The 26628-nt window shown below is 33.8% G+C and overlaps 1 protein-coding gene across 3 annotated transcripts in view; it reads left to right on the forward strand.

Moving 5' to 3' along the window:
- The window catches only part of LOC143042879 (uncharacterized), a 60935-nt gene that overhangs the window by 4049 nt on the left and 30258 nt on the right, over nucleotides 1-26628 (forward strand). For all 3 annotated transcript variants that reach the window (XM_076215371.1, XM_076215370.1, XM_076215372.1), the window contains exons 2-5: nucleotides 10084-10155; nucleotides 16135-16193; nucleotides 18126-18222; nucleotides 18638-18706. In XM_076215371.1, the coding sequence (XP_076071486.1) occupies nucleotides 10084-10155; nucleotides 16135-16193; nucleotides 18126-18222; nucleotides 18638-18706 (297 nt within the window). The remainder of the gene's footprint in view (nucleotides 1-10083; nucleotides 10156-16134; nucleotides 16194-18125; nucleotides 18223-18637; nucleotides 18707-26628) is intronic.

Here is a 26628-nt window from a genome sequence, read left to right on the forward strand (position 1 = left end):
CAGAAGGACGCATAGACCAGAAAACATAATGGCCATAAAGTGGGCATAAAATAAAGACCATCAAAAACAGGAATTTCCATGTTTATTATTGCCAGAACAGATATGTATAGCATTGTACAGTATTTATCACTATACGAGACAAGCTCAAGAAAATGTTAATCCTTCAATGAGAGATAAATAAATACAAGCTAAGCAAGTCGATCATATGTCGTCACATTATATTACATTAGACAAAGTTTATTGACACTGGTTGATCGGTAGCGTGTGTCCATATTCTGTGTTTAGGTCACGATAAAAAGGGGGGCGTTGAAATTTTCCTTCTATATAATTGTCGTCAGCCTCGTAAAAAGAACCTTGTTGTAATTTTGATTAACCCTGTCTAACCCTGAGTTTTCCACCTGTAGAAAAATTCATTCGAAAATTGAAAAGATTGTTTGATTAATCCATTTACATTGTACAATACATAATTCAATATTAATATTTAATCCAAGATTAATTTTAAATCAATACTCATTCAATTCATATAAAAAGAGTTTAATTAACAATTACTGTACACGACAAAGCCAAAGCTGTCAGTTTAGTATTGAATGTATTTTCGATTGCTACATGCATAGAAAAGAAGGAGATTATTTTTTAATATACACAAGTTGTGAAATTATCATATTAGGTTATTGAGTTTAATAAATATATCTATAAAGAAATATGCTTTAATGGAAAATAGTAAACCAATAATTGTCCCATTACAGAATCGAAATAATACCCGTATTGTAAAAAGTGAATCATGTTACAGAATAGACTCAGAGGGTGATATTGAACATTTATATCAATTAAATACAATTGCAAAGGTTTCTAATGTGTTTGTGTTGTTGAAATAACAGTAAATGGCAATACATAGGAATTTAATGCAACTGTCATACAAGTGAGAGGTTTAGCTAGCTATAATACATGGTTTGATCGACCATTTTCTACATCTGAAAACGCCTGTACCAAGTCAGGAATATGACAGTTGTTGTCAATTCGTTTGGTGTATTTAAGCTTTTGATTTTGCAATTTGATAGCAGACTTTCCGTTTTGAATTTTCCTCGGAATTTGGTATTTTTGTCATTTTACTTTTTAATATTGTTGTATTACCAGTAAATGGCCAATGTAAGTTTCAATGCATTAGAGCAGAGTGAGGGATAAGATCAGAATCAAAATCAAAATATACCTTACATATTTAATCTTTAATGGACAATGTGTTCTCTAAAAGGATTACCTGTTAACCGTTAATTTGTTAATTTATCTGTAAATTCCGCCTCTGTTAGGCACACCATCGAACGGTTTTTGGCTACCCTTACCCCCCCCCCCCCTATTTTTCTGTATATTGAGCATTTTCTTCTCTTTAATTTGCGATTTTGCTCACTATTTTCTATATTGTAAACCCCAGCCAGACTCACGAGAAAACATCAAGATAACGAATTTAAGTACCTGTCTGTCAGAAGACAATGCAAGCTTCCAGCTTATCACAAAAGGTCTTAGCACATCGAGATGGTCATTTAAGATTGGAAAACTTTGTTCTAGCAATACTTACGGACAATTATAAAGGCAACAAAAATCATGAAAAGTCTTGAGAAAGTAAATGGCCTAGTAGAGACGGATGTTAACAACGGGTTTACTCGAAGATACACCAAAAAATACCATGGCAAAAATAAAAACGACGAAAAAACAAAGAGTTTACGATTCGTTACATATATCTAAATACTACGCAAGCGAACCCAGCAAAAAAACCAGAGCAAAGTTTTAACATGCCTAATAAAAAGTGAATCAGAAGTAGCCCATGTTCCCAGTAATTGACCAATTATTGGTATTCTAACCGAAAAATGATTTGGCCTGTTTATTTTGAAAATGTTGTATGTTTTTTTTATTTCAAAATAATTCCATAATCTTAAGGTCAAAAAGTCAATCATAACAAAAAATTAAATTGTACAACTTTTATATATAATTTTTTACTGCTTTTAAAAAATCACGTGACTGATGGCCTTCTGATCGCCATTGCTTAAAAATATTATTAAACATCTTGACAAACCTAATGGTTTTTCGAGTGATTTATTTTTGTGTTTAAGAGTTTAATTTATTCCGTAAATGTTTTATAACCCTTATAATTATAGTATCTTACACTACCGTTAAGATAAGAAGATATTTAAAGGTCTAATGTTGATTGTTATGTTAAAACTTCTGACTTTGAAGTTAAAGAATGGTATGATTTCTTCTTTTAAAAATCACATATCATTTTTATAACAGAGTATTGGAATTTTGAATTCCATTCTACATTATCCCTCTTGCCTCTCCGAATACCAAACCTATCCTTGACTACTATGTACTCTGTGCAATATTCTTGGAATCTAAACACTATCGACTTGAATGTATTTTAAAACTACGCTGTACACGCTTCAACTTGTAAAGCTAACAGTGTTTTTTTTTTTATATAGGTAAAATTTGAATAGTTTAAAAGAGTTTAGTTTTCGCAATGCATTGACACTTTTGCTTTTTCATTTAAGAAGGGCCGTAGGGAGCGGTGTTTTTATATTCTACATGTACATCAATTTAAAATCTAATCAATTTTATGAAAAGATTGTTTGATTGTTATTCGCTTCAATGGCAATTATTTCATGCCAGTACAGATCGGGTTCTTAAAATATAACAATACATGATAGAAAAACAAAGGATATGGAGTTTCCATCCACGACACAAAATTAGTTCATGTACAGTTGTGTCTGCTTCAGAAGAACTCGTACGTTTAATTGGCTGACAACAGTCACGAGGGTTTCAATGCTTTTACACTCCAATAAAATCACAAAAGAGAGGCATTCGATTCTTTGCCTAATCGTGTTTTTTTGTTGGTTTTTTTTTTATCTAGTGAAAAAATGTAATACCGGGCGTGCACTTTTTTACTCGCATATTGGGTGTTGAGTGATGAGTTAAATATGCCATCACGTCGTATTCCTCCGTAGAGTACACCGTTTCCTACCATAAATATGGAATGCATAGAGACATCTAATATTATTTACTTTTCATTTATTTACAACACGTTGTCCTTTAAATTGAAAATGCTTATGTTTACTTTAACTTTAAGTATATATACTTATATAGTCATAACATAATTTAATATTCGATTCGATTTAAACTTATATTTAAAAATATATATGCAGTTCGTCGTAAAGTAAACAACGTTTTCTGTTGAATTCAAAATTTTTAAAACTTTAACAATTACAAGTACGAATAATTTTAGTTTATGCGTTCATTTGTCTGTGAAAATGAGCAAATTCTTGTGGTTTTTTTTTTTATCACAGTGTTTTGCAGAATGTTGCTTGTGTTTTGCAGTTGATCGTGCTGGTTTTTACAATGTTTAACACTAACCTTGCGAGTTTGTCTTTTTCTTATGAGATTGAGTGACCCTTTGTGATGATCTTCCATCTCACTTTTTGTGGACTATGAGATTGGGTGCCCCTTTGTGATGATCTTCCATCTCACTTTTTGTGGACTATTAGATTGGGTGCCCCTTTGTGATGATCTTCCATCTCACTTTTTGTGAACTATTAGATTGAGTGCCCCTTTGTGATGATCTTCCATCTCACTTTTTGTGGACTATTAGATTGGGTGCCCCTTTGTGATGATCTTCCATCTCACTTTTTGTGGACTATTAGATTGAGTGCCCCTTTGTGATGATCTTCCATCTCACATTTTGTGGACTATGAGATTGGGTGCCCCTTTGTGATGATCTTCCATCTCACTTTTTGTGGACTATTAGATTGGGTGCCCCTTTGTGATGATCTTCCATCTCACTTTTTGTGAACTATTAGATTGAGTGCCCCTTTGTGATGATCTTCCATCTCACATTTTGTGGACTATGAGATTGGGTGCCCCTTTGTGATGATCTTCCATCTCACTTTTTGTGGACTATTAGATTGGGTGCCCCTTTGTGATGATCTTCCATCTCACTTTTTGTGGACTATGAGATTGAGTGCCCCTTTGTGATGATCTTCCATCTCACTTTTTGTGGACTATTAGATTGGGTGCCCCTTTGTGATGATCTTCCATCTCACATTTTGTGAACTATTAGATTGGGTGCCCCTTTTGTGATGATCTTCCATCTCACTTTTTGTGGACTATGAGATTGAGTGACCCTTTGTGATGATCTTCCATCTCACTTTTTGTGGACTATGAGATTGGGTGCCCCTTTGTGATGATCTTCCATCTCACATTTTGTGAACTATTAGATTGGGTGCCCCTTTGGGATGATCTTCCATCTCACTTTTTGTGGACTATGAGATTGGGTGCCCCTTTGTGATGATCTTCCATCTCACTTTTTGTGGACTATGAGATTGGGTGCCCCTTTGTGATGATCTTCCATCTCACTTTTTGTGGACTATTAGATTGGGTGCCCCTTTGTGATGATCTTCCATCTCACTTTTTGTGGACTATTAGATTGGGTGCCCCTTTGTGATGATCTTCCATCTCACTTTTTGTGGACTATTAGATTGGGTGCCCCTTTGGGATGATCTTCCATCTCACTTTTTGTGGACTATGAGATTGAGTGACCCTTTGTGATGATCTTCCATCTCACTTTTTGTGGACTATGAGATTGGGTGCCCCTTTGTGATGATCTTCCATCTCACATTTTGTGAACTATTAGATTGGGTGCCCCTTTGGGATGATCTTCCATCTCACTTTTTGTGGACTATTAGATTGGGTGCCCCTTTGGGATGATCTTCCATCTCACATTTTGTGGACTATTAGATTGGGTGCCCCTTTGTGATGATCTTCCATCTCACTTTTTGTGGACTATTAGATTGAGTGCCCCTTTGGGATGATCTTCCATCTCACATTTTGTGGACTATTAGATTGGGTGCCCCTTTGTGATGATCTTCCATCTCACTTTTTGTGGACTATTAGATTGAGTGCCCTTTTGTGATGATCTTCCATCTCACTTTTTGTGAACTATTAGATTGGGTGCCCCTTTGTGATGATCTTCCATCTCACTTTTTGTGGAGTATTAGATTGGGTGCCCCTTTGTGATGATCTTCCATCTCACATTTTGTGGACTATTAGATTGGGTGCCCCTTTGTGATGATCTTCCATCTCACTTTTTGTGGACTATTAGATTGGGTGCCCCTTTGTGATGATCTTCCATCTCACTTTTTGTGGACTATGAGATTGGGTGCCCCTTTGGGATGATCTTCCATCTCACTTTTTGTGGACTATTAGATTGGGTGCCCTTTTGTGATGATCTTCCATCTCACTTTTTGTGGACTATGAGATTGGGTGCCCCTTTGGGATGATCTTCCATCTCACTTTTTGTGGACTATTAGATTGGGTGCCCCTTTGGGATGATCTTCCATCTCACTTTTTGTGGACTACTATATATTGTCATGGGGAATCTAAAGAAAGTGTTCTTTCCGGCACATGTTACCTCAACCCGTTTTTTAGCTCACCTTGCCGAAAGGCCAAGTGAGCTTTTCTCATCACTTGGCGTCCGGCGTCCGTCGTCGTCCGTCGTTGTCCTGCGTTAACTTTTACAAAAATCTTCTTCTCTGAAACTTCTGTACCAAATTTAACCAAACTTGGCCACAATCATCATTGGGGTATCTAGTTTAAAAAATGTGTCCGGTGACCCGGCCAACCAACCAAGATGGCCGCCATGGCTAAAAATAGAACATAGGGGTAAAATGCAGTTTTTGGCTTATAACTCAAAAACCAAAGCATTTAGAGCAAATCTGACATGGGGGTAAAATTGTTCATCAGGTCAAGATCTATCAGCCCTGCAATTTTCAGATGAATCGGACATTTCGTTGTTGGGTTGCTGCACCTGAAATGGTAATTTTAAGGAAATTTTGCTGTTTTTGGTTATTATCTTGAATATTATTATAGATAGAGATAAACTGTAAACAGCAATAATGTTCAGCAAAGTAAGATCTACAAATAAGTCAACATGACCAAAATGGTCAGTTGACCACTTTAGGAGTTATTGCCCTTTATAGTCAATTTTTAACCATTTTTCGTAAATCTTAGTAATCTTTTAGAAAAATCTTCTCCTCTGAAACTACTGGGCCAAATTTAACCAAACTTAGCCATAATCATCATTGGTGTATCTAGTTAAAAAAAATGTGTCCGGTAACTCGGCCAACAAACCAAGATGGCCGCCATGGCTAAAAATAGAACACGGGGGTAAAATGCAGTTTTTGGCTTATAACTCAAAAACCAAAGCATTAAGAGCAAATCTGACAGGAAGTAAAATTGTCAGGTCACGATCTATCTGCCCTGGAATTTTCAGATGAATCGGATAATCGGTTGTTAGGTTGCTGAACCCTGAATTGGTAATTTTAAGGAAATTTTGCTGTTTTTTTTGTTATTATCTTGAATATTATTATAGATAGAGATAAACTGTAAATAGCAATAATGTACAGCAAAGTAAGAACTAAAAATAAGTCAGTATGTCCAAAATAGTCAATTGACCCCCTAAGGAGTTATTGCCCTTCATAGTCAATTTTTAACAATTTTCTTAAAATTTGAAGATTTTCAATAACATTTTCCACAGAAAGTACTGTTATAGATAGAGGTAATTGTAAGCAGCAAGAATGTTTAGTAAAGTAAGATCTACAAACACATCACCATCACCAAAACACAATTTTGTCATGAATCCATCTGTGTCCATTGTTTAATATTCACATAGACCAAGGTGAGCGACACAGGCTCTTTAGAGCCTCTAGTTTATTATTATGTGTGGTTTTTTGTTTTTCAGTGAGGTGTTATGTGTTCTTTTTCTCTCTCTTTTTTTGTTGTATCCGTCAGTGTCAAAGAAATGTCCGTCTTTTTCCAGCTATCTCTCTTATGTTCACCCATTAATTATACGAGCGAAAGTTTTATTTTAATTTGGATCACATATATAGCATTTCGATCAGAAGTTCTTGAAGAGATTTTTATCGAATATAAATAACATAGGCATAACATAAACCAGAAAGTACTGGAAAACCAAACGATATGGGGTATACATCTCAGCACTTGCATGGCATATTTGTTTTATATAAAAAAAAAAAAAGAAGAAGATGTGGTATGATTACCAATGAGACAACTGTCCACAAGAGACCAAAATGACAAAGACATTAACAACTATAGGTCACCTTACGGCCTTCAACAATGAGAAAAGCCCATACTACTTAGTCAGCTATAAAAGGCCCCGATATGACAATGTAAAACAATTATGTTCATTGTTTTGTACATGAATCGGGACGTTTGTTTTCTCGTTTGAATTACTTTGCGTTTCGGGGCCATTTATAACTGACTAGGCTGTATGTGTTTTGCTCATTATATTAAAGGCTTATGTGTTTTTCTCATTATTAAAGGTTGTATGTGTTTTGCTCATTATTAAAGGCTTATGTGTTTTGCTCATTATTAAAGGTTGTATGTGTTTTGCTCATTATTAAAGGCTGTATGTGTTTTGCTCATTATTAAAGGCTGTATGTGTTTTGCTCATTATTAAAGGTTGTATGTGTTTTGCTCATTATTAAAGGTTGTATGTGTTTTGCTCATTATTAAAGGTTGTATGTGTTTTGCTCATTATTAAAGGCTGTATGTGTTTTGCTCATGTTTTGCCCATTATTAAAGGCTGTATGTGTTTTGCTCATTATTAAAGGTTGTATGTGTTTTGCTCATTATTAAAGGCTGTATGTGTTTTGCTCATTATTAAAGGCTTATGTGTTTTGCTCATTATTAAAGGCTGTATGTGTTTTGCTCATTATTAAAGGCTTATGTGTTTTGCTCATTATTAAAGGTTGTATGTGTTTTGCTCATTATTAAAGGCTGTATGTGTTTTGCTCATTATTAAAGGTTGTATGTGTTTTGCTCATTATTAAAGGCTGTATGTGTTTTGCTCATTATTAAAGGCTTATGTGTTTTGCTCATTATTAAAGGTTGTATGTGTTTTGCTCATTATTAAAGGCTGTATGTGTTTTGCTCATTATTAAAGGCTTATGTGTTTTGCTCATTATTAAAGGTTGTATGTGTTTTGCTCATTATTAAAGGCCGTATGCTGACCTTAGTCTGTTGAATTGTTTGCATACCACGTTTATAAAATACTCTACACAAATATAATTAGAAATATTAAATAATATTTATTTAAAATGACATGTGACATGTTTAAGTTTGGAAGATTTAATGAGAAACTGAAAAAATATTAACGTCTTTATTAAATTTCAAATACATTAAAATCAATATTACTAAGACTGAATATAATTTATATCAAATAGCGTCTAACTTATATTTTAATTTCGAAAAGGTTTAATTCACAAAATAAAAATCGTTTATCGATTCCACCCCGGTCTTGACACTTTATAACTATCTGTATGTATGTGTATGAAAATCTTATCTAAATACACTCATTTCAAAAATATCCTCTACAATTATAATGTATGTACTTGTTTTATTGCCAAGTTTAAAACTTTAATCTATATGTACATACATTTGGTTGGCTATTAGACTTAAAGACAGACTTAACGATTTTAAGTGTAAATTTCAGAACTCAAAGTTTCAACTGTAGTGTGCAAAAAACTAAACAAACGTTGAATCATTGAAACAGATACATATGCATATATGGTCATGACTTCTGAGTTTAAAATCAAATTCCTATGACCTCGCTTCTCTTACCAGTTAATGCGAGATCTTGTGTTAATCATATTGAAACTTTAAATATAATAGTTCTATAACTCCCCTGCATTTTTATTGGTATGCAATTTCTTTTAATTATGTGACCATCAATCAGATTTATGACCAAAAAGGAACATTTTACACATTTTATTAAGTTTTCCATTGAATGACATCACTAAACGCATCCGTAGTTGAAACATTGATTTACCATTAATAAAATTAAAGGTTTGATTATGGAAGTGCTTCTTTTACAAATTTTGGAACTCTTGATACTTCTTAATACTTACAAAAATATGTGAAAATTACGAATTTGGACTTATTTTCAAGCTTTTATAATCTCTAGTTTATTAAGTATTGAATGCTTCTTTTTGTAAATTTATTGGGGTGTAAAAGCGTTGACCGAAGTACATTTTGTATGATCCGCGCTTCATTCTAAAAATGTACGCACGGTCAACGCTTTTACAACCCTATAAAGTTACAAAAAGAAGCATTCAATACTTATAATTACATTTTTTAGCTATGATCATGAAAACACGAATTTTATATATTTTATTATTTAATTCACCTGTGCACTTTATTGTTGGAGCACGTGTTATCATGAGTGAAACGTTGTATTGAGCAATGCAACTGCTTACGGAATAACACGTGATGTGCAGTTAGCCAATCAGAATAAAATATTATAATAAAACATACATCTAATGTAATTATACTTTAATGACTTATTAAGAAATAAATGTATCATATTGTTATAACATACAAAAAATACACACACTGGGCTGTGATAATTTGAATTCAATTGAAGGTTGGATTCATTTTGTTTAAATGTCCCCGACATGAGAAATAAATTCATGGCACTTAGCCTCATCTCTTGATAAAGGAATATTAGTACTAATTTCTTTATAATGGTCCGACCGAATCAATGTTTTATTGATTATTATGTATCTGCTTTTATTTCCACAAGTCGTCAAAGGGACTTGTTTTAAGAAAGATGGCGTGTATTTCCTCGTATGCGTCAAAAGAATTAGAAAACAAGAAACACAAATATTAAACACGTATCAACCTAGCAGTACAATCGATCAATTATCCTCGATCTTTTCCGTTATTTTCTGTGCTTCCTTCAATTATCATATTAAAAATCACAACCTATTGCATTTTAACACAGATACTTGATAGTAATTATGTTCCTTTCAATATCACAGTTTGAATTATAACTGTGCATGTAATGGACTTAAGTGATGTGTAAAATTACATCATGGGGCATGCAATTTATATTATTCATTTTTTAACCATATTGAAGTTTGACATAACAGTTTTAGGCTTTAACTCTTATTTTTGATGTCTTGTTCGACATCATTAATCATCATTGTTATTCATTTATTTATCATTTCAAAATATATTTTTTAGAGAATTGCTCATATGGACCCGGAGACGTTGAAACAGTTTAAATCACAAGAACCACGGGAAACGAAAGCCAAGGTAACACATTACAATTAAATCTCCAAGGTAACACATTACAATTAATCTCCAAGGTTACATATTACAATTAAATCTCCAAGGTCACACATTACAATTCAATCTCCAAGGTAGCACATTACAATTAAATCTTAAAGGTAACACATTACAATAAAATATCCAAGGTAACACATTACAATTAAATCTTCAAGGTAACACATTACAATTAAATCTATTTTATTTGAAAGATTTAAATTCGTGCATTTTTATTTTTCAATTCTTTTTCAATTTTTGATTGGACTGATTCTCTCAGGACTCCAATCACATCTAAATAGCACGTGGCACTGTAAGAGACAATCAGATTAAACTGTACCTTACACCAAACAAAGTTAAAATCTTAGAGTGAGAGACAAATGAATTTAAGACCAGATTAAACTATGTTTCTTTGATTCACACCAATCAAAGCTAAATAGTTCGTCAAACAGAGAGAGACAAATGAATTATAGACCAGATTAAACGTGTTTTCCCTTCTTAACACTAATTAAAGCTAAACAGCATGCAATACAGTGACAGCAGATTAACTTAAACCAATATTAACCTGTGTTTCCCTGTCTGACACCAATTAAAGCTAAATACCATATCATACTGCATTACAGTGAAATTAGAGGAACATAAAACCAGATTAAACTGTGTTTTCCCTGCTTGACACCAATCAAAGCTAAATAGCACGCCATACAGTTAAATCAGATAAACTTTAAACAAGATTAAACTGTTACAGCAATGACAGCTTAAAACACGTTATACAATGAAAGAAGATGAATCTAAAACCAGATTAAACTGTATTTCCCTGCCTCGCACCAATCAAAGCTAAATAGCATGTCATACATTGAACGCAGATAAACTTTAAACTAGTTAAACTGTGTTATCCCTGGTTGACACCAATCAAAGCTGACCATGACGTCATTGAGAGAAAGCAGATGGGCTTGTTGAGAGAAAGATAAATGAATTGATTGATTGATGTTTACTTAACGTCCTATATAAAGTATTTCATACATGTTTAGTTTGAGAGAAAATCAAACAATTTATAAATTGGAGAGGATAAACGGACAAAAAACTTTAACTCACCAGAAGAAAATATTTGACTTGATTTTTAAACTAATCTTGTCTAGATGAGTAGGTTGGCTTAATAAGTAATTGTTTAAACACATCAACATAAAAATACAATGCAATTACATACCTTGGATTTCGATTGTGGTTTTCTTTGCCTTTTCTCAAACGTGTACACATTTACCTACGCACTTAGTATTTACAAACATAAACCGAGGACTGACGGGGATGGTGCTGTTTACATATAGTATAAACTATCAACGTTATTTGTTTGTGAGTAAAAAGGAAATGCGATGTAAATGTCAACAATACATCAAACTACCCAGGTCAACAAGCAAAAGACAAAAACAAAATTAACATAGACAGGGATCTCCTTTTCAATATTTTAAGCTTGAAATCTTCTCCAGTCTATCAATGAAAACAATTGCCATTCAAATTAATAACTTTGAAGTTGACGTTAGATGGGTTCGGCTATTTTTTATTTTGTCCCTTTAGGTAACAAAGCTCTTCGTGTATTTTAAAAGGACTCTAATGTTTAAACATCATTGGCTATTCATTTTTGTGATGTGTGTAGTTCTACCGATTAATGAAAATTCATTTTGATTCTAGAGAAAACCTTTTGAATGAAACACTAAGTCTTTTAATTTTAATTCATATTAATATATTTACTGGTAACATACTGATAGGTATTTGATTTTATATAAGTATTCAACACATTTTCAAACTCAATAGTTTTGGTTATATTGTTTTCTTTTTGCTTGCAATAACATATTGAATTTAACGTTTTAAAGTACCTCTTTGACTATTGAATCATATCAGACATATTTTGATAAAGTTTATTCATTTAAGTCCGATTTTGATCTATATATATTATTACAACAATTTGTTAAAGGGTCCTATTTCTAGACCGTTAACTTCCATAATTAGCCACCTATATCAACGAGAAGTTTAAAATTCGTTATAATGATATATTATGAAGAATATTATAACATCATATATTTTAATGTGTGCATTTTCCTTTTGCGAATCATTAACCGCGGAAAGGGGGGGGGGGGGGGGATTGAAGGAAAAACACATTGCGAACCTGGAAACTCATCAATAAACTTCGTTATACTTTCTTAATGCACATATATTATTTTCCGTGGGTAGTCCGCGGAAAGCTGGAACCTTTTGTTCAGTGGTTTGTGGATGTGGTTCATTGATTTTCTTGTTTTTAATAAAGATTTGACCGTTGAGTTTCCTGTTTGAATTGTTTTACACTAGAAATTTGGGGCCTTTCATAGCTTTCTATTCGGTTTTAGCCAAGGTGTTGCAGGCAGTAATTTAACCTACATGTATAATGGTTAACTTTTACACATTGTGACTTGGACATTGACACTCATACCACATCTTCTTATATCTATACAATGTTTGTTGTAGTATGCACACTCTTTATTAATTATACCATTGGTTTCCCGTTTGAATGGCTTTACACTAGTAATTTATTGGGCCCTAGGCTCCCTGTTGAAGACCGTACATTGACCTATTATAATGGTTTACTTTTTTACATAGTAAGTTGGATGGAGAGTTGTCTCATTAGCACTCATTCCACATATTTTTATATCTATTAGCTATCTATTAAGTCACAAAACGTTTAGCTTCCTCGGAATCTCAAAGTATATGGAAAAACCTTTTCATTGATTATCCGTTATCTCTAATCACAGAACATGTGCAGGTGTACTAACTATTTATCAAAAATTAAAAATAGATATATTTATCAAATTTTATTTCATATAGTCAAAAACATAAGACTTCGTTTAGAAGGCAAAACGTGTCACATATTTATCAAACCAATATAAATTTTGGGATTTGAATTTGTGAGAGCAAGGAAAGTATTTTTCAAGTTTTCTAATGTAAGCTGAACTTGCAAGACGGCCGTTTTAAACAAACATATTATAAAAGATACACACAATGTGTTTTCTAATATGGATCCTCGTAAAATGTTACATTAAAGAAATAATACAAGCAATCAATCAATTGTAACCTATATGTACATAGGCCCGCCCCCCCCCCCCCCTTTTTCGTGGGAAAAAATTGGTTGATTATATAGGGAATCACTGAAGCATGACTGGAGCGGGCCACCCCCCTTAGGTCAGTCAGCGGGCCTCCCTTACGAAAAGTTCTGGATCCGCCACTGATGTATATTTATAAAGAAGAAACTTCAATGTAGTCTTTCATTTATTTTATATTAAAGAGTGTAGGCTTAAGAGTTCCATATTTATCATGACGAGACTAACTTTAGAAATAATTGTTGGAGAATTCAAAAAAATATTATCAGGGTAACAGGATATCTTTTCTCTAATAGTCACATAATGTTTAATGCTGATGCTTGTCAGATCTCGTTTGATTCAGATCTTTGCCGAAGATCGGTGGTTCTTTTAGGGTACTCCGACCTCCTCCACCGATACAAAACCAGTCTTCATTATATAGCACTGATCACTTAAAATGTAGTGAAACACCAGAAAACAAACCAATAATTGTTTATTATATATCCAGCACACCTCGTCCTGAACATGAATGAAATATTTGCCAAGACGTTAAGCATCCTACAATCAATCCAACTGACACAGTTATTATACACATCATTTAAAAAGCCATATTTCAAATTATTATGAAATCCTTGTTATTTTTTCATAGTTTTTTAAACAAAAAAGGTGTCAATGTTAAGTGAAAAAAAAATCTAGAGATGATTATTTCCCGCCAAATTTTCAACGGCTTATATCTCGAAAACAAGCACACGGACCCTCCATTTTTTCTGCTTTTTTAGTTTCTTTATTTATATACTTTCAATTTATAACAATCTTTTAAAAAGCTTTTTATTTTAAAACAGAGTAGCGAACATCCTTAAGACAGGTCAGGTGGAAACAGTTGCAGCGGATTTAAACGTGTTTGCAGGGGTCAACCTTCATCCTAACCTGTAAACACACTAAAGTATCAATTGAAATTGCTTAATTCCATCAAAAACACATTATAAGAAAAACAATATACACTGTACTAATAAATTGTATCTATGTAAGACACACTATAAATACAATATGTACACTAAACTACATTAGCTAGAGGTATAGGAGCAGTCTCATGATCTCACAAACATGTTTAACCCCGCCGCATTTTTGCGCCTGTCCCAAGTCAGGAGCCTCTGGCCTTTGTTAGTCTTGTATTATTTTAATTTTAGTTTCTTGTGTACAATTTGTAAATTAGTATGGCGTTCATTATCACTGAACTAGTATATATTTGTTTAGGGGCTAGCTGAAGGACGCCTCCGGGTGCGGGAATTTTTCGCTACATTGAAGACCTGTTGGTGACCTTCTGCTGTTGTGGTTTTTTTTCTATGGTCGGGTTGTTGTCTCTTTGGCACATTCCCCATTTCCATTCTCAATTTTACTAAATATTATCTGTAAAAATCAAACCAGTAATTTCTACTCCAAATGTACAAGAATCCAAGCATATACCACTGTAAACATATTTGTATACGTTGGTTGTTCACTCAATTAAAATAATATGATCCTGATCTAAAAAAACTGATAACGTTACTTTTATGATTCAGCAATATTTTTAATTGGATTAAAGTAGAAAATATCTTAGTAAATACGTTATGTTACATGATATTTCCTGACTTTATATAAGTGTAATATTGTTCAAATATTTAAGTCATTAGGTGTGATTTAAATTTAAACAATATTAAAATGCTTAGGAGTGATATTATTTACAATAAAACGTATTCTTATTATTTGATTTTTTTCAATTATTCGCATTGGTCTATCTATGAATGAATTAAACATTATATAACTACACAATAACGTTATTTAATATTATGCACTTTTGTAAAGGTTTGAAAGACTTTTAAACATTTTTTTTAAAAGAAATGTTAATCGAGGTCAACAGAAATTCCCGTGATCTTTTTTTTCTTACGTCAATGCTTATTAGATCAAGAAAACTGTTGTTTTAATGATTTAATTTGTCAGAATTTGTCTTGTAATGCCTTCATAATATTTTGTCATACTCAAATGTTTGTTTATTGAATTTTTCAAGTTATAAAGTAACTGTTATTGAAACGTTTTAATAATAAGACATTAACTGCCTATAAGCAGGTAATTAACAGACATTTAAATTCAATCCTGCAACATTCTATGTGTGCCTGTCCCAAAATCAGGGGTCTGTAATTCAAGTGGTTGTATTTTTTCATGCTATTTCTCATATTTGTTTTTCGTTTATTGCTATGCATAGTTTGATCTTGTTACACCGCTGTCCCAAGTTGGAGAGAGTTAGCGCCTTCAAACATTTTGAACCTTGCTATATACTTGATGTGCCTCTCCCAAGTAGGGAGCCTGTAGTCCAGTGTTTGTCGTTGGTTCATTTCTGTCTTTTTTTGTTTTCGTGAAATATTTTGTTATCAATTAGTCCGTTAGTTTACTTAGTTATTTTTTTCAGATACAGGGTAAACAAATTCGATTTGAAAATCTATGAAAGGTAGACGTGAACCTCGTTGCAAATAAAAGGAGAAGGACCTTTTTAAGATAGTAATGGACAAAAAATCGTACTTTAAACTTAATTATCCCTTGGTTTGATTTTTTTACACAGGTCCGAAGCAAGGTTAAATCTGAATTATTTAACAGATGGACAAAACAGTAAATAACCTATTGTTTAATTTAACCAAGTGTAATAATATTTTATCCTTCTTTAGAATTTAACCAAGAGATGAACAAACAGGTCCTGGAGGAATCACAACTTATACATAAACTCGGTTATGATTACCCTCAAATATACTTCTAGTAACACAATTTTAACAATAACTTTCCACACTGATATGTGTCCACACTTGCATAATTATAAAATCATACATTGAACTTTTTGTAGATACAAGAAGCAGTTAGGTTTATAATCAAGATTATACAGGCTTGTAATTCAAGAAAGAAGTAAGTGTCATTTAAATACATAATTTGTTGAGATGTTTAATTTTTTAATGTTTAATACATGTGTACATTTCCTTTAAACGATTAGTTCAGTGTCACTGGATTATAGCAGCAAGGTGTTGACTATTTTTAAGCTGTATAAGAGAAGCGAAAGATACCAAAGGTAATATTCAACCCAAAGTCGAAAATAAACTGATCCACGCATGGCTTAAAAAAGAAAGCAAAACAGTACACAACATTACACAACAATGAAAACTTAAGACTGAGCAACATACACCCAATCAAAACTGAGCTCCGGAAGAGAACTACATATGCGACACCCGTCGTGTTACTCCTATAGAAAACGTTGACAAGAATCAAATTCCATAAGGCATTATAAAATAGCCGCTTATGAGTTGGCTTTTATCTAACCCTACGACATCATCAAATTATTTAACCATTGATAAAACTACTGTTCTAACACGAAAACTTGACCGACTGTAAACATTTGAAATACAAACGTGTCCGTCTCGACAAGGATAGACAAGACTGTTACCGGTATATACAGCACATATATTGTCGTAATAATACCTAAAACATGTCTCTAGAGGTTAAGTTAACAAGTGCTTCGGCAAAATTGAGATTAAACACTTAAAACAGAAACTTGGCGACAATGTATTAAACTGGTAAACATAGTTAAAGAAAGAGACCTTTCTGTGCAGAGACGAAAATCATGTTCGGGTGCGGGATTTTCTTGCAGTATTGATGACCCATTGGTGACCTTCAGCTGTTTGGTCGGTATACGTAGTTGTCTCTATGACACATTCCCCATTTTCATTCATATATCTATTTTATGCATGTCATAAAAGTATTCAAATCTTCGAAATAAGTTGGAATATTATGATCAATTTTATACATTGTTAAATCACAAAAAGTGTCATTTTATTCAAAAATGCAAAACTGTTTATAAAACTAGTTGAAATATTTTATATCAAATATTTTATCTTAATTCATATATACATGATATAGCTAAGTATCTTATTTCGGTTTAGTTTATTTTTGAATATGACGTTAATTAAGTATTGTATATAACTATAAGTCAGGAACTAATTTAGCCAGGAATTCTTGATATAAGTCATTCCTTAAATAATTGTTTTACATTGTCTTATCGGGGCCTTTTATAGCTGACTATGCGGTATGGGCTTTGCTCATTGTTGAAGGCCGTACGGTGACCTATAGTTGTGTCATTTTGGTCTTTTGTGGATAGTTGTCTCATTGGCAATCATACCACATCTTCTTTTTTATAATTTCAATATTCTTAATAAATTTGTAAATATGTTCACTTATATAAGTTTTATTATCTAGTTAGTTAATGGTGTTTGAGTGTTAGATTGAATGCTATATTCTATATACATAAATATTAAATGTGAAACAAGTGGTGAAATTTTAATCAAATATTTAATTAGAATCCTGACATATTGCTCTTCGGAAAGATAATGTAGAATATAAACCCTTAAGAAAATATTTTAGAGGTATTAAAGAAATCAATCAGTCACGGGAAACGATTTTTCATTTTGAAACGAATTTATAACCTTAGCCGCGGTCAGATCAAATATTTGAGGATTAGACACAAAGTTTTTATAAAATGTTATTTTTACTATTTCTAGTACTATTTCAACAATTTACGGGAATTGTTGAATGGTGCATGCGAACCGAGAAATAATCGAATTGCGTGTACAAAGCTAAACAAAATTTGGTATTCATAGTGTCATAACATCCGTTCGGGATCAATATTTTGGTCAATTTAAGCCTTTTTTTGGTTTGTACACCCTAATCAAACCATTTGAGGAATCCGTCTTGTGGATTTTTTTGTAATAAATGTTGCAAAGCAATTTGTAATATTTTCTTTACTTTATACATTGTTATAATGATTCTGATATTGTATTTTCATTGTAGATATTATAAAGCAGACAAACCAAACACGGCTGCGACGTTAAAACGCATGAAAAAGTCCATAGACAAGGAAGACCCAGATAACTACGCTCGATCTAGTGTAAGTCGTCAATAAGATTGGTCCCCTCCGTAAAATATCCAGTATGCCTTCGTAATATGCAAATATTATTATCAAGAATTATAATAACGGCCGGGAAACAAATTAGTCGTCGATCAAATATACTATTACATTTCTACGCTCGATCTAGTGTGAGGTGTTAATCAAATATACTAAAAATAACACGTTTTCCTATCATTTAAATATTCTGATTTTGATGGGTTGATGACTAGTGACATATTTTACATTTAGGACAAATTTCGTCCTAATACAACGACAACACGGATATTTGCACAATAATTAGTCTGGTGTTACACCACCCACAAACTTTAAAACATGACATATCTGCTAACTTAATAATATTTCTACGCAATGTAGCAATGGCCGATAAAGGCATCACATATTTATTTATTTGTAGATTGGATTTGACGTGCGCCTCTCTTTGATAACATCACCTGAATTTAGAACAGTAACGGACTTAAAACGAGTAAGTGTTCTTAACAATTTACATCAAACAACATACATCTGTAAAAAAATATATATATCAGAGATAAACTTAGTATATTTTTCATAAAGTTCATACAACAAAGTCATAAACGGTGCACATAGACATTTTCCCTCTGATATCAGTTAGGTAGATTTTAAAAATACGGAAAACGAATAAATCGCAGGGTACATTGTGTTTTCTAATCTTAGACAAATGCAGCATGCACTCAGATAAAACAAATCATGCATAATGAAGAAAAAAAAACGATGTTTGGTGTTTATGACACAACTAAGTTTTCTGTGTAATTATTGTGTGGGTAGAGCGAGCAGGGTGATGAACTATTCGGTGAGCTTACTTTCGGGTGCTGCGTGCTTCTTAAAGAAAGCTGACACAATTGTCTTTGGCAGGCCTGAAAATAGTCAAAACCAAGGATTCAATAAAAAAGAGTCTTTATTTCTTGATAGCGTATGGCAGAGTCTATAATATATATTACATCACAACATAATAATAGACAGCAAACTAACAATATCAAAATTTCCTAAACTAAGCCTTTACATGGCTTAGTATAATAAAACCAAATAAAATATGAATTTTAAAGATAAAACATTCTGACTGATGTCTATTCCTGAATAAGGAACGTGATTTTATAACGCCTTAACCAACAGATATAAATTTCAAATTGTATTTTTGACTAAAGATTTATAAATTTCAAATTGTATTTTTGACTAAAAAATTCTTAAACATTAAATTTTATCATCTTTTATAAAATATCAAAACTAAATATAAACAATCTGCATTGTTTAAAATGACTCTCCATAGACATGCCACAATGAAACATGTAATTAATCTCAAACAAGTTTATATACAAAATACTCTAATTAAAACAAACACTTGCAAACTAATTTGCATATCAAGGGGGGATAACTACTTAAGTTATCTCTGGGGACCTAGCTCACATACTAAAATAAAACATTCTGGGACTACTGAGTTAATTTACTCTAAAGTAAAATACAATTTAAATAAAGTAATATATTTAAATGCGCTTAAACTATAGGCATCAGTCTTAACTATTAGGATAGTAAATAAACAAAGTCTCAAAATATAGAAATCACAAGGCTGGAATGGGAAATTCAGGAGAACTAATGTTTCTTTGCTTATACAAGCTTTGTTACTTGGCGACAATGGAAAACTAACATTAATGTATTGAATAATAAATGTATAACACTAACCATGACTTATTTTGGCTCTAAACTGGTGAAAATACACAATATTATTTGTCCCGCAATTTTGTCGCAAGTAAACCCTGAGTTATCTCCCATATAAATAAATCTATGGCAGCCCGCAATACCAAAACTTAACTGTACATTCAAGATATGTACACAGTGACATAATTAAACAATAATAGTAAACTAAAACTATTACAAACTAAACTGTAACTTTGAAACAAATATTATTTTGTACTGTTACCAGTGTTGATTTTTTATTGTTTAACAGAAATTCTATCGATTTTTCATAAGTTTTCCCGGACTATTTTTTATTGCTAGATTTTTGTACTTTGAAGTTCGTTACTGTCCCCCTGACTTTTTTTTGTTTCCTAAATTGAAAGCATGAACGTGGTCACAGGCATTTAAAAGTATCGTAAACTACGCCAACTCACAATCTTTTTAACAACATCACAGCACACATATGTAGAACTTGTTATTTCATGGTTTTCGAAATAAATGATATACATTACTGTGGCTTATGGTTATACTAGTATGCACTGAGGCAGAATAGTAAAAAGATTGCAAAGACACAGTTCGATACAGAATAACATGCAGTAGTTCCTACAAACAATTTTATGAAATGGCTCAATCACAACCACTTCCGCCTGAAACAACAGTAACACATGAACATAAAATGACAGAGAAAGGTAAAGAACTTTATCATTCACATAAGATAAAATACCTTAAGCAAATTGACGGTTCGTGGGAAACTATAGAAAATTTACTCGAAGAATTATCAGAGTGCTCGAAGGAGCTGAAACCTCTACGCAAACTAGAGAAAAACATTTTGAAGTCTCGTGAAAAATACTGTGAAAACTCAAATCAATATATTGAGTTTTTGACACGCAAGAATAATGAAGACAGTAATGACGACGCATTACCCACCTTTAAGACTGAGTTTAAAAAGTGCAATGAAATCATTGACAATACATTACAACAAATTAAGACATTGAAATTAACCGCAGCTGAAACTATGTCAGTAGTTCCTGTAGAGTCTGTCCGTTCAAACAATAGTGGTAAAAGCGGCTCAATTTCGAGTTCAGCTATGGCTAGGAAGCGTGTAAATGCTGAAGTTCAACGAACAAAGTTACAATATGCGGAACAACAAACAAAATTAATTAAGCAAAAAGCAAGATTAAGTGAATTAGAAACACAGTCTAAAGCTTTAAAGGACCGTGAAAAAGCTGAAGTTGATGCAGATTTAGCACTGCTTAAACAACAGACAGAAGCCGCTGTCGCAGAGGTCGAGGTCAAAGTTTTAGAAGAAGCCGAGAGCGATAGAAGATCCTTGTCGTTACAAGAAGACAAAGTGCCTTTACAAAAAGTGAAAATGACACTAACAGAAAAGTATGTAAATGAACAATTTAATGAAGTGGAACAACTCAAATCTCAAGACAAGAATAATAATGTTCCGCAAGATATTCCGAACAATCAAGACAAATTTAGTTCACATATTCCGGCACCTCGGAACCAGTTAAACATAATTCCTATGCCAAGGAATTTGCCAAAATTTCAAGTCGACGATTTGGATCGATCGATAGTTGAAGATATTAAACCAGAAATTCGGCAAAAACAAACATTAAATCCTTATGCAGCTGATTTTGAATTAACTCAACCACCACTGCCACCAAATCATGATCAGTCTGTAGTGTCTGACTTGACAAAGTTTTTGTTGAAGAAAGATTTATTACTTTCTAGATTTCAGAATTTCGATGACTGTCCCGAAACTTATGCTTCATGGAAAGCTACCTTTAAAAGTATTACTGAAGAACTCTCAGTTACTGCTTTCGAAGAAATGGACTTATTAGTTAAATGGCTCGGCCGTGAATCTTCAAAGTTTTCACAAAATATTCGTGCGTCAAATGTGAACAATCCAAATGCTGGTCTTCGTCGTATATGGGAGCGTCTTGACGAACGCTATGGTAGACCTGAGATGGTAGAAGCTGCAATTAAAACAAAACTACAGAAGTTTCCAAAGTTAACAAATAAGGATCATAGTCGACTTTATGAGCTATTAGATATTCTCACACAAATAGAATCTTCGAAAGAGAATGAGACATTTTCAAATTTATTGTCATATTTCGACTCTTCTTCTGGTGTTTTACCAATTGTGGACAAATTACCATATAATATACAAGAGAAGTGGACAACACGTGCATCGCAATACAAACTGAGGAACAACGTACCATTTCCACCTTTTTCGTACTTGGTGCAATTTATCAGAGAGGTTAGTGCTGTCAAAAATGATCCCGCGTTTATTTATAGTAATACTGAAACGTCGTATTCTAGGAAAAATGAAACACGGAAAGTTAACCATGGTGCAACGTCAGTGTTTAACCGAAAAACGGATGTTAATATTAAACAGAAGGAAGAGAAAGAGACAGTACGTTGTCCTATTCATAAAGCCAATCATCATTTGAATACTTGTCGAGCCTTTAAAGCAATGACTTATGAAGAACGCAGAAAGTATCTGAAGGACAATAATATTTGTTTCAAATGCTGCCATTCGACAACTCATATGTCACGAAATTGCACTGTAACTGTAAAATGCGATCATTGTGGAAGTAATTATCATATAACCGCTATGCATGTAACTGCAAAATCTAGTTGTCCTGACGGCGGAGAGAAATCATCTGATACAACGCAAAATGCTAATGATCAAACAGTGTCATCCAAGTGCACGTTTTTATGTGGATTTAGTGGTAAATCATGTGGAAAAACCGTTCAGGTCCGTGTGTACCCGAAGAACTTCCCAGATAAAGCCGTTAATGTGTACGCTATACTGGACGACCAAAGTAACAGAACTCTTGCTAAGACTGAGCTGTTCGATCAATTAGGTATAAATACATCGGCCATTCAGTATACTATGTCGTCTTGTGCTGGACGCACTATCATGAATGGTAGATGTGCAGAAAGTCTGATAGTTGAGTCATTGTCTGGTAATGGAGAACTTGAAATACATTCAGTAATAGAGTGCAGTGCAATCCCAGACGAAAAATCAGAAATTCCGACTCCGGATATTGCTAAATCCTATCCCCATTTACGGGAGATAGCTCATCAAATGTTAGATTTGAATCCAAATATAGACATTCAACTTTTGATTGGAAGAGATGTCCCAGAAGCGCACCACGTGTTTAGACAGTTGACAGGACCGAAGGGCACGCCATTTGCCCAGGAGCTCTTTTTCGGTTGGGTAATTATAGGCGATGTTTGCTTAGGCAAAGTACACAAACCAAATTTTGTCAATGTCAATAAGACTAATGTAATGAACAATGGTAGAGGAACTATATTTGAACCTTGTATTAACACTTTGTATGTAAAGGAAAACACTGAATTGGCTCATATCAGAGATAATGTTCATTCACAAAGATGTAACAATGACCCATTGTTTATTAAAACCAAAGATGACGACAAGATTGGCACATCAGTCCAAGACCGCTTGTTCCTTAATCTCATGGATTCTGAATTTAAGAAAGATTCAAATGGGCACTGGACTGCACCCCTCCCTTTTAGACCAAATAGACAACGATTGCCGAACAATAGAAGTCAAGCATGGAAAAGGGCTCAAATACTCGATAAATCTTTCCAACAAAATTTTACAAAAAAGACTCATTTTGTAGAATTTATGCAAAAAGTATTAGTTAGCGGAGCAGCGGAGGTAGCTCCCATAATCACAGATGAGGAGTGTTGGTATCTCCCCCTTTTTGGCGTTTACCACCAGAACAAGCCTAACCAGATAAGAGGCGTATTTGATTCCTCAGCATCTTTCGAAGGAGTATCTCTCAATAGCGTTATGATGTCAGGACCAGATCTCACTAACAACCTACTTGGTATTTTGTTGCGTTTTCGCAGTGACCAGTTTGCGGCCACTGCTGATATAGAACAAATGTTTTATCAATTCTACGTGAGAGAAGAAGATAGAAACTTTTTGAGGTTCTTTTGGTACAAGGACAATAACCCAGATAATCCGCTTATAGAACATCGGATGTGTGTCAATGTTTTTGGCAATAGCGCTTCTCCTGCAGTGGCAACGTACGGATTACGTAAGACAGTTGAAAACTCTAATGAAACGTTCGGCTCAGATGTTAAGACTTTCGTTAACAGGGATTTTTACGTAGACGATGGGCTCATTTCCTTGCCTGAAAGTGAACAAGTAATTGATCTTATAACAAGAGCACAGATGGCGCTAAAAACAGAAGGTAACATTAGGTTACACAAGATTACATCAAATAGTAGCGACGTAATGAAGGCTTTCCCTGCCGATGATATTGGAAAGGATCTCAAGAATTTAAACTTGTGTGAAGACTATTTTCCGGTACAACACAGCCTTGGCCTCGCTTGGGACTTAAACACCGATAGCTTTATATTTACCCCATTACAAGATGATAAACCCTGCACCCGTAGAGGTATTCTTTCGTCATTGAATAGTATTTTTGATCCGATTGGATTCTTGTCACCACTCACAATTAGCGGAAAGATTTTGTTGCGAGATGCATCCCCACCGGGTACTGATTGGGATGAATGTTTATCACAAAGTTTTCAAGAGAAATGGAATGAATGGAGGATCTCTGTTTTGTCACTTCGAGAACTTAGTATACCACGTATGTATATACCTATGTCAATCAGTGTTATGGACAACTTAGAAGTACATGTATTTTCAGACGCTTCAGAGAAGGCAGTTGCGGCTTCGGCATATTTAAGAGCTATCGACACATATGGGACCAGTACCGTAGGATTTATTATGGGAAAATCGAAACTAGCACCTCTTAGCGGAAACACGATACCAAGATTAGAGTTATGTGGGGCTGTCTTGGCAACCGAAATTGGAAAAATAATATCTGAAAATTTAGATGTTCCGTTGGACTCTATCAAGTATTATTCTGATAGCAAAATTGTGTTAGGATATATCACTAATCAGACCCGACGTTTTCACACCTACGTGTCAAACAGAATTGAACGCATTCTGAGTGTATCGTCATCAAATCAGTGGCAGTTTGTCCCAACACATTTAAACCCATCAGATTGCGGTACACGTTACTCAATATCTGTTGATATGGAAAACAATCCATGGCTTCTTGGGCCGAAGTGGATGAAGAACTCTGACGAAGAAGCTCAATGTGATGTCAAAATATTATATCCGTTAGTTAGTCCAGATAATGATAAAGAGATTAGAAAAGAGATAAGTGCATCGAAAACGTCAATAGATGCGCTTGCGCCAATAGTGGGGCGTTTTAAAAAATTCTCTAGTTGGAGACGGCTTGTGAAAGCTATATCATTTTTGCAACATGTGGCTCAGTCATTCAGTTTAAAGGATAAGTCGTGCCAAGGTTGGCATTTTTGTCAAAATGTCATGTCAGTTGATAGTTACCAAAAAGCGGAATTATTTATCTTGAAGGAATGTCAGAAGGAAGTATATTCGCAAGAGATAGAATGTTTGGCTAGAGGCACAAACATTTCAAAACAATCATCTTTAATCTCTCTTTCGCCATTTTTGGATTCACAAGGTTTGATTCGTGTAGGAGAACGTTTGGAAAAGGCAAAGTCTTGGCTTCCGACAGGAGAAATTAACCCAATTATCATTCCGAAAAATAGTTACATTAGTAAGCTTCTTATAGACCGCTATCACAATTCAGTGAAACATCAGGGTAGACATTTAACTGAAGGTGCGTTAAGGAGTGCAGGATACTGGCTAATTGGAGCTAAACGATTAATTTCTTCATTTATACAAAAGTGTGTAATATGCAGGAAACTTCGAGGAAAGTTCCAGGAACAAAAAATGGCGGACTTGCCTTCTGATAGACTAACACCAGGGCCTCCGTTCACATTTGTAGGTTTGGATACCTTCGGACCTTGGCAAGTATTAACTCGTAAGACACGTGGAGGTTCAGCAAATAGTAAAAGGTGGGCTATTTTATTTACATGTATGACTACGAGAGCAGTCCATATAGAAGTGATAGAATCATTAAGCAGTTCCTGTTTTATAAATTCACTTCGTAGGTTCCAGTCATTACGCGGATAAGCCAAAGTGTATCGATCTGACCGTGGGACAAATTTCATAGGTGCCACAGATGATTCAAATATTGAAGCTATAAATGTTGAAGATTTGACAGTTAAAAACTTTCTATGTGAATCTGGTTCAGTATGGAAATTTAACCCTCCCCACTCTTCCCACATGGGAGGAGTGTGGGAAAGGATGATAGGTGTCACACGAAGAATATTAGACGCTGTTATCTTAACTTCTAGTAGTAAAAGTTTGACTCATGAAAGTTTAACAACATTCTTAGCTGAAGTGACCGCTATTATTAACGCAAGACCCATTGCACAGATATCATCAGATCCGGAAATGCCTTTGATTCTAAGTCCATCAATGCTCTTAACTGGAAAACAAGACTACTTACCTGTGATAACGGACACATACAATCTCAAGGATATGTATCGTGCACAATGGAAACATGTGCAAGTTCTATCAGATATATTCTGGAAGCATTGGAGGTCAGATTATTTACAATGTTTGCAACAGAGACGTAAATGGCACATTGACAAAGACGATATCAAAGTTGGTGATGTAATTCTTATGAGAGACAAATCTATTTACCGAGGAGAGTGGCCACTAGGCATTGTGGAGGAAGTTTTCAAAAGCGATGATGGAAAAGTACG

The sequence above is a fragment of the Mytilus galloprovincialis genome, chromosome 8 (assembly GCF_965363235.1).
Source record: "Mytilus galloprovincialis chromosome 8, xbMytGall1.hap1.1, whole genome shotgun sequence".
Lineage (NCBI taxonomy): Eukaryota > Metazoa > Mollusca > Bivalvia > Mytilida > Mytilidae > Mytilus > Mytilus galloprovincialis.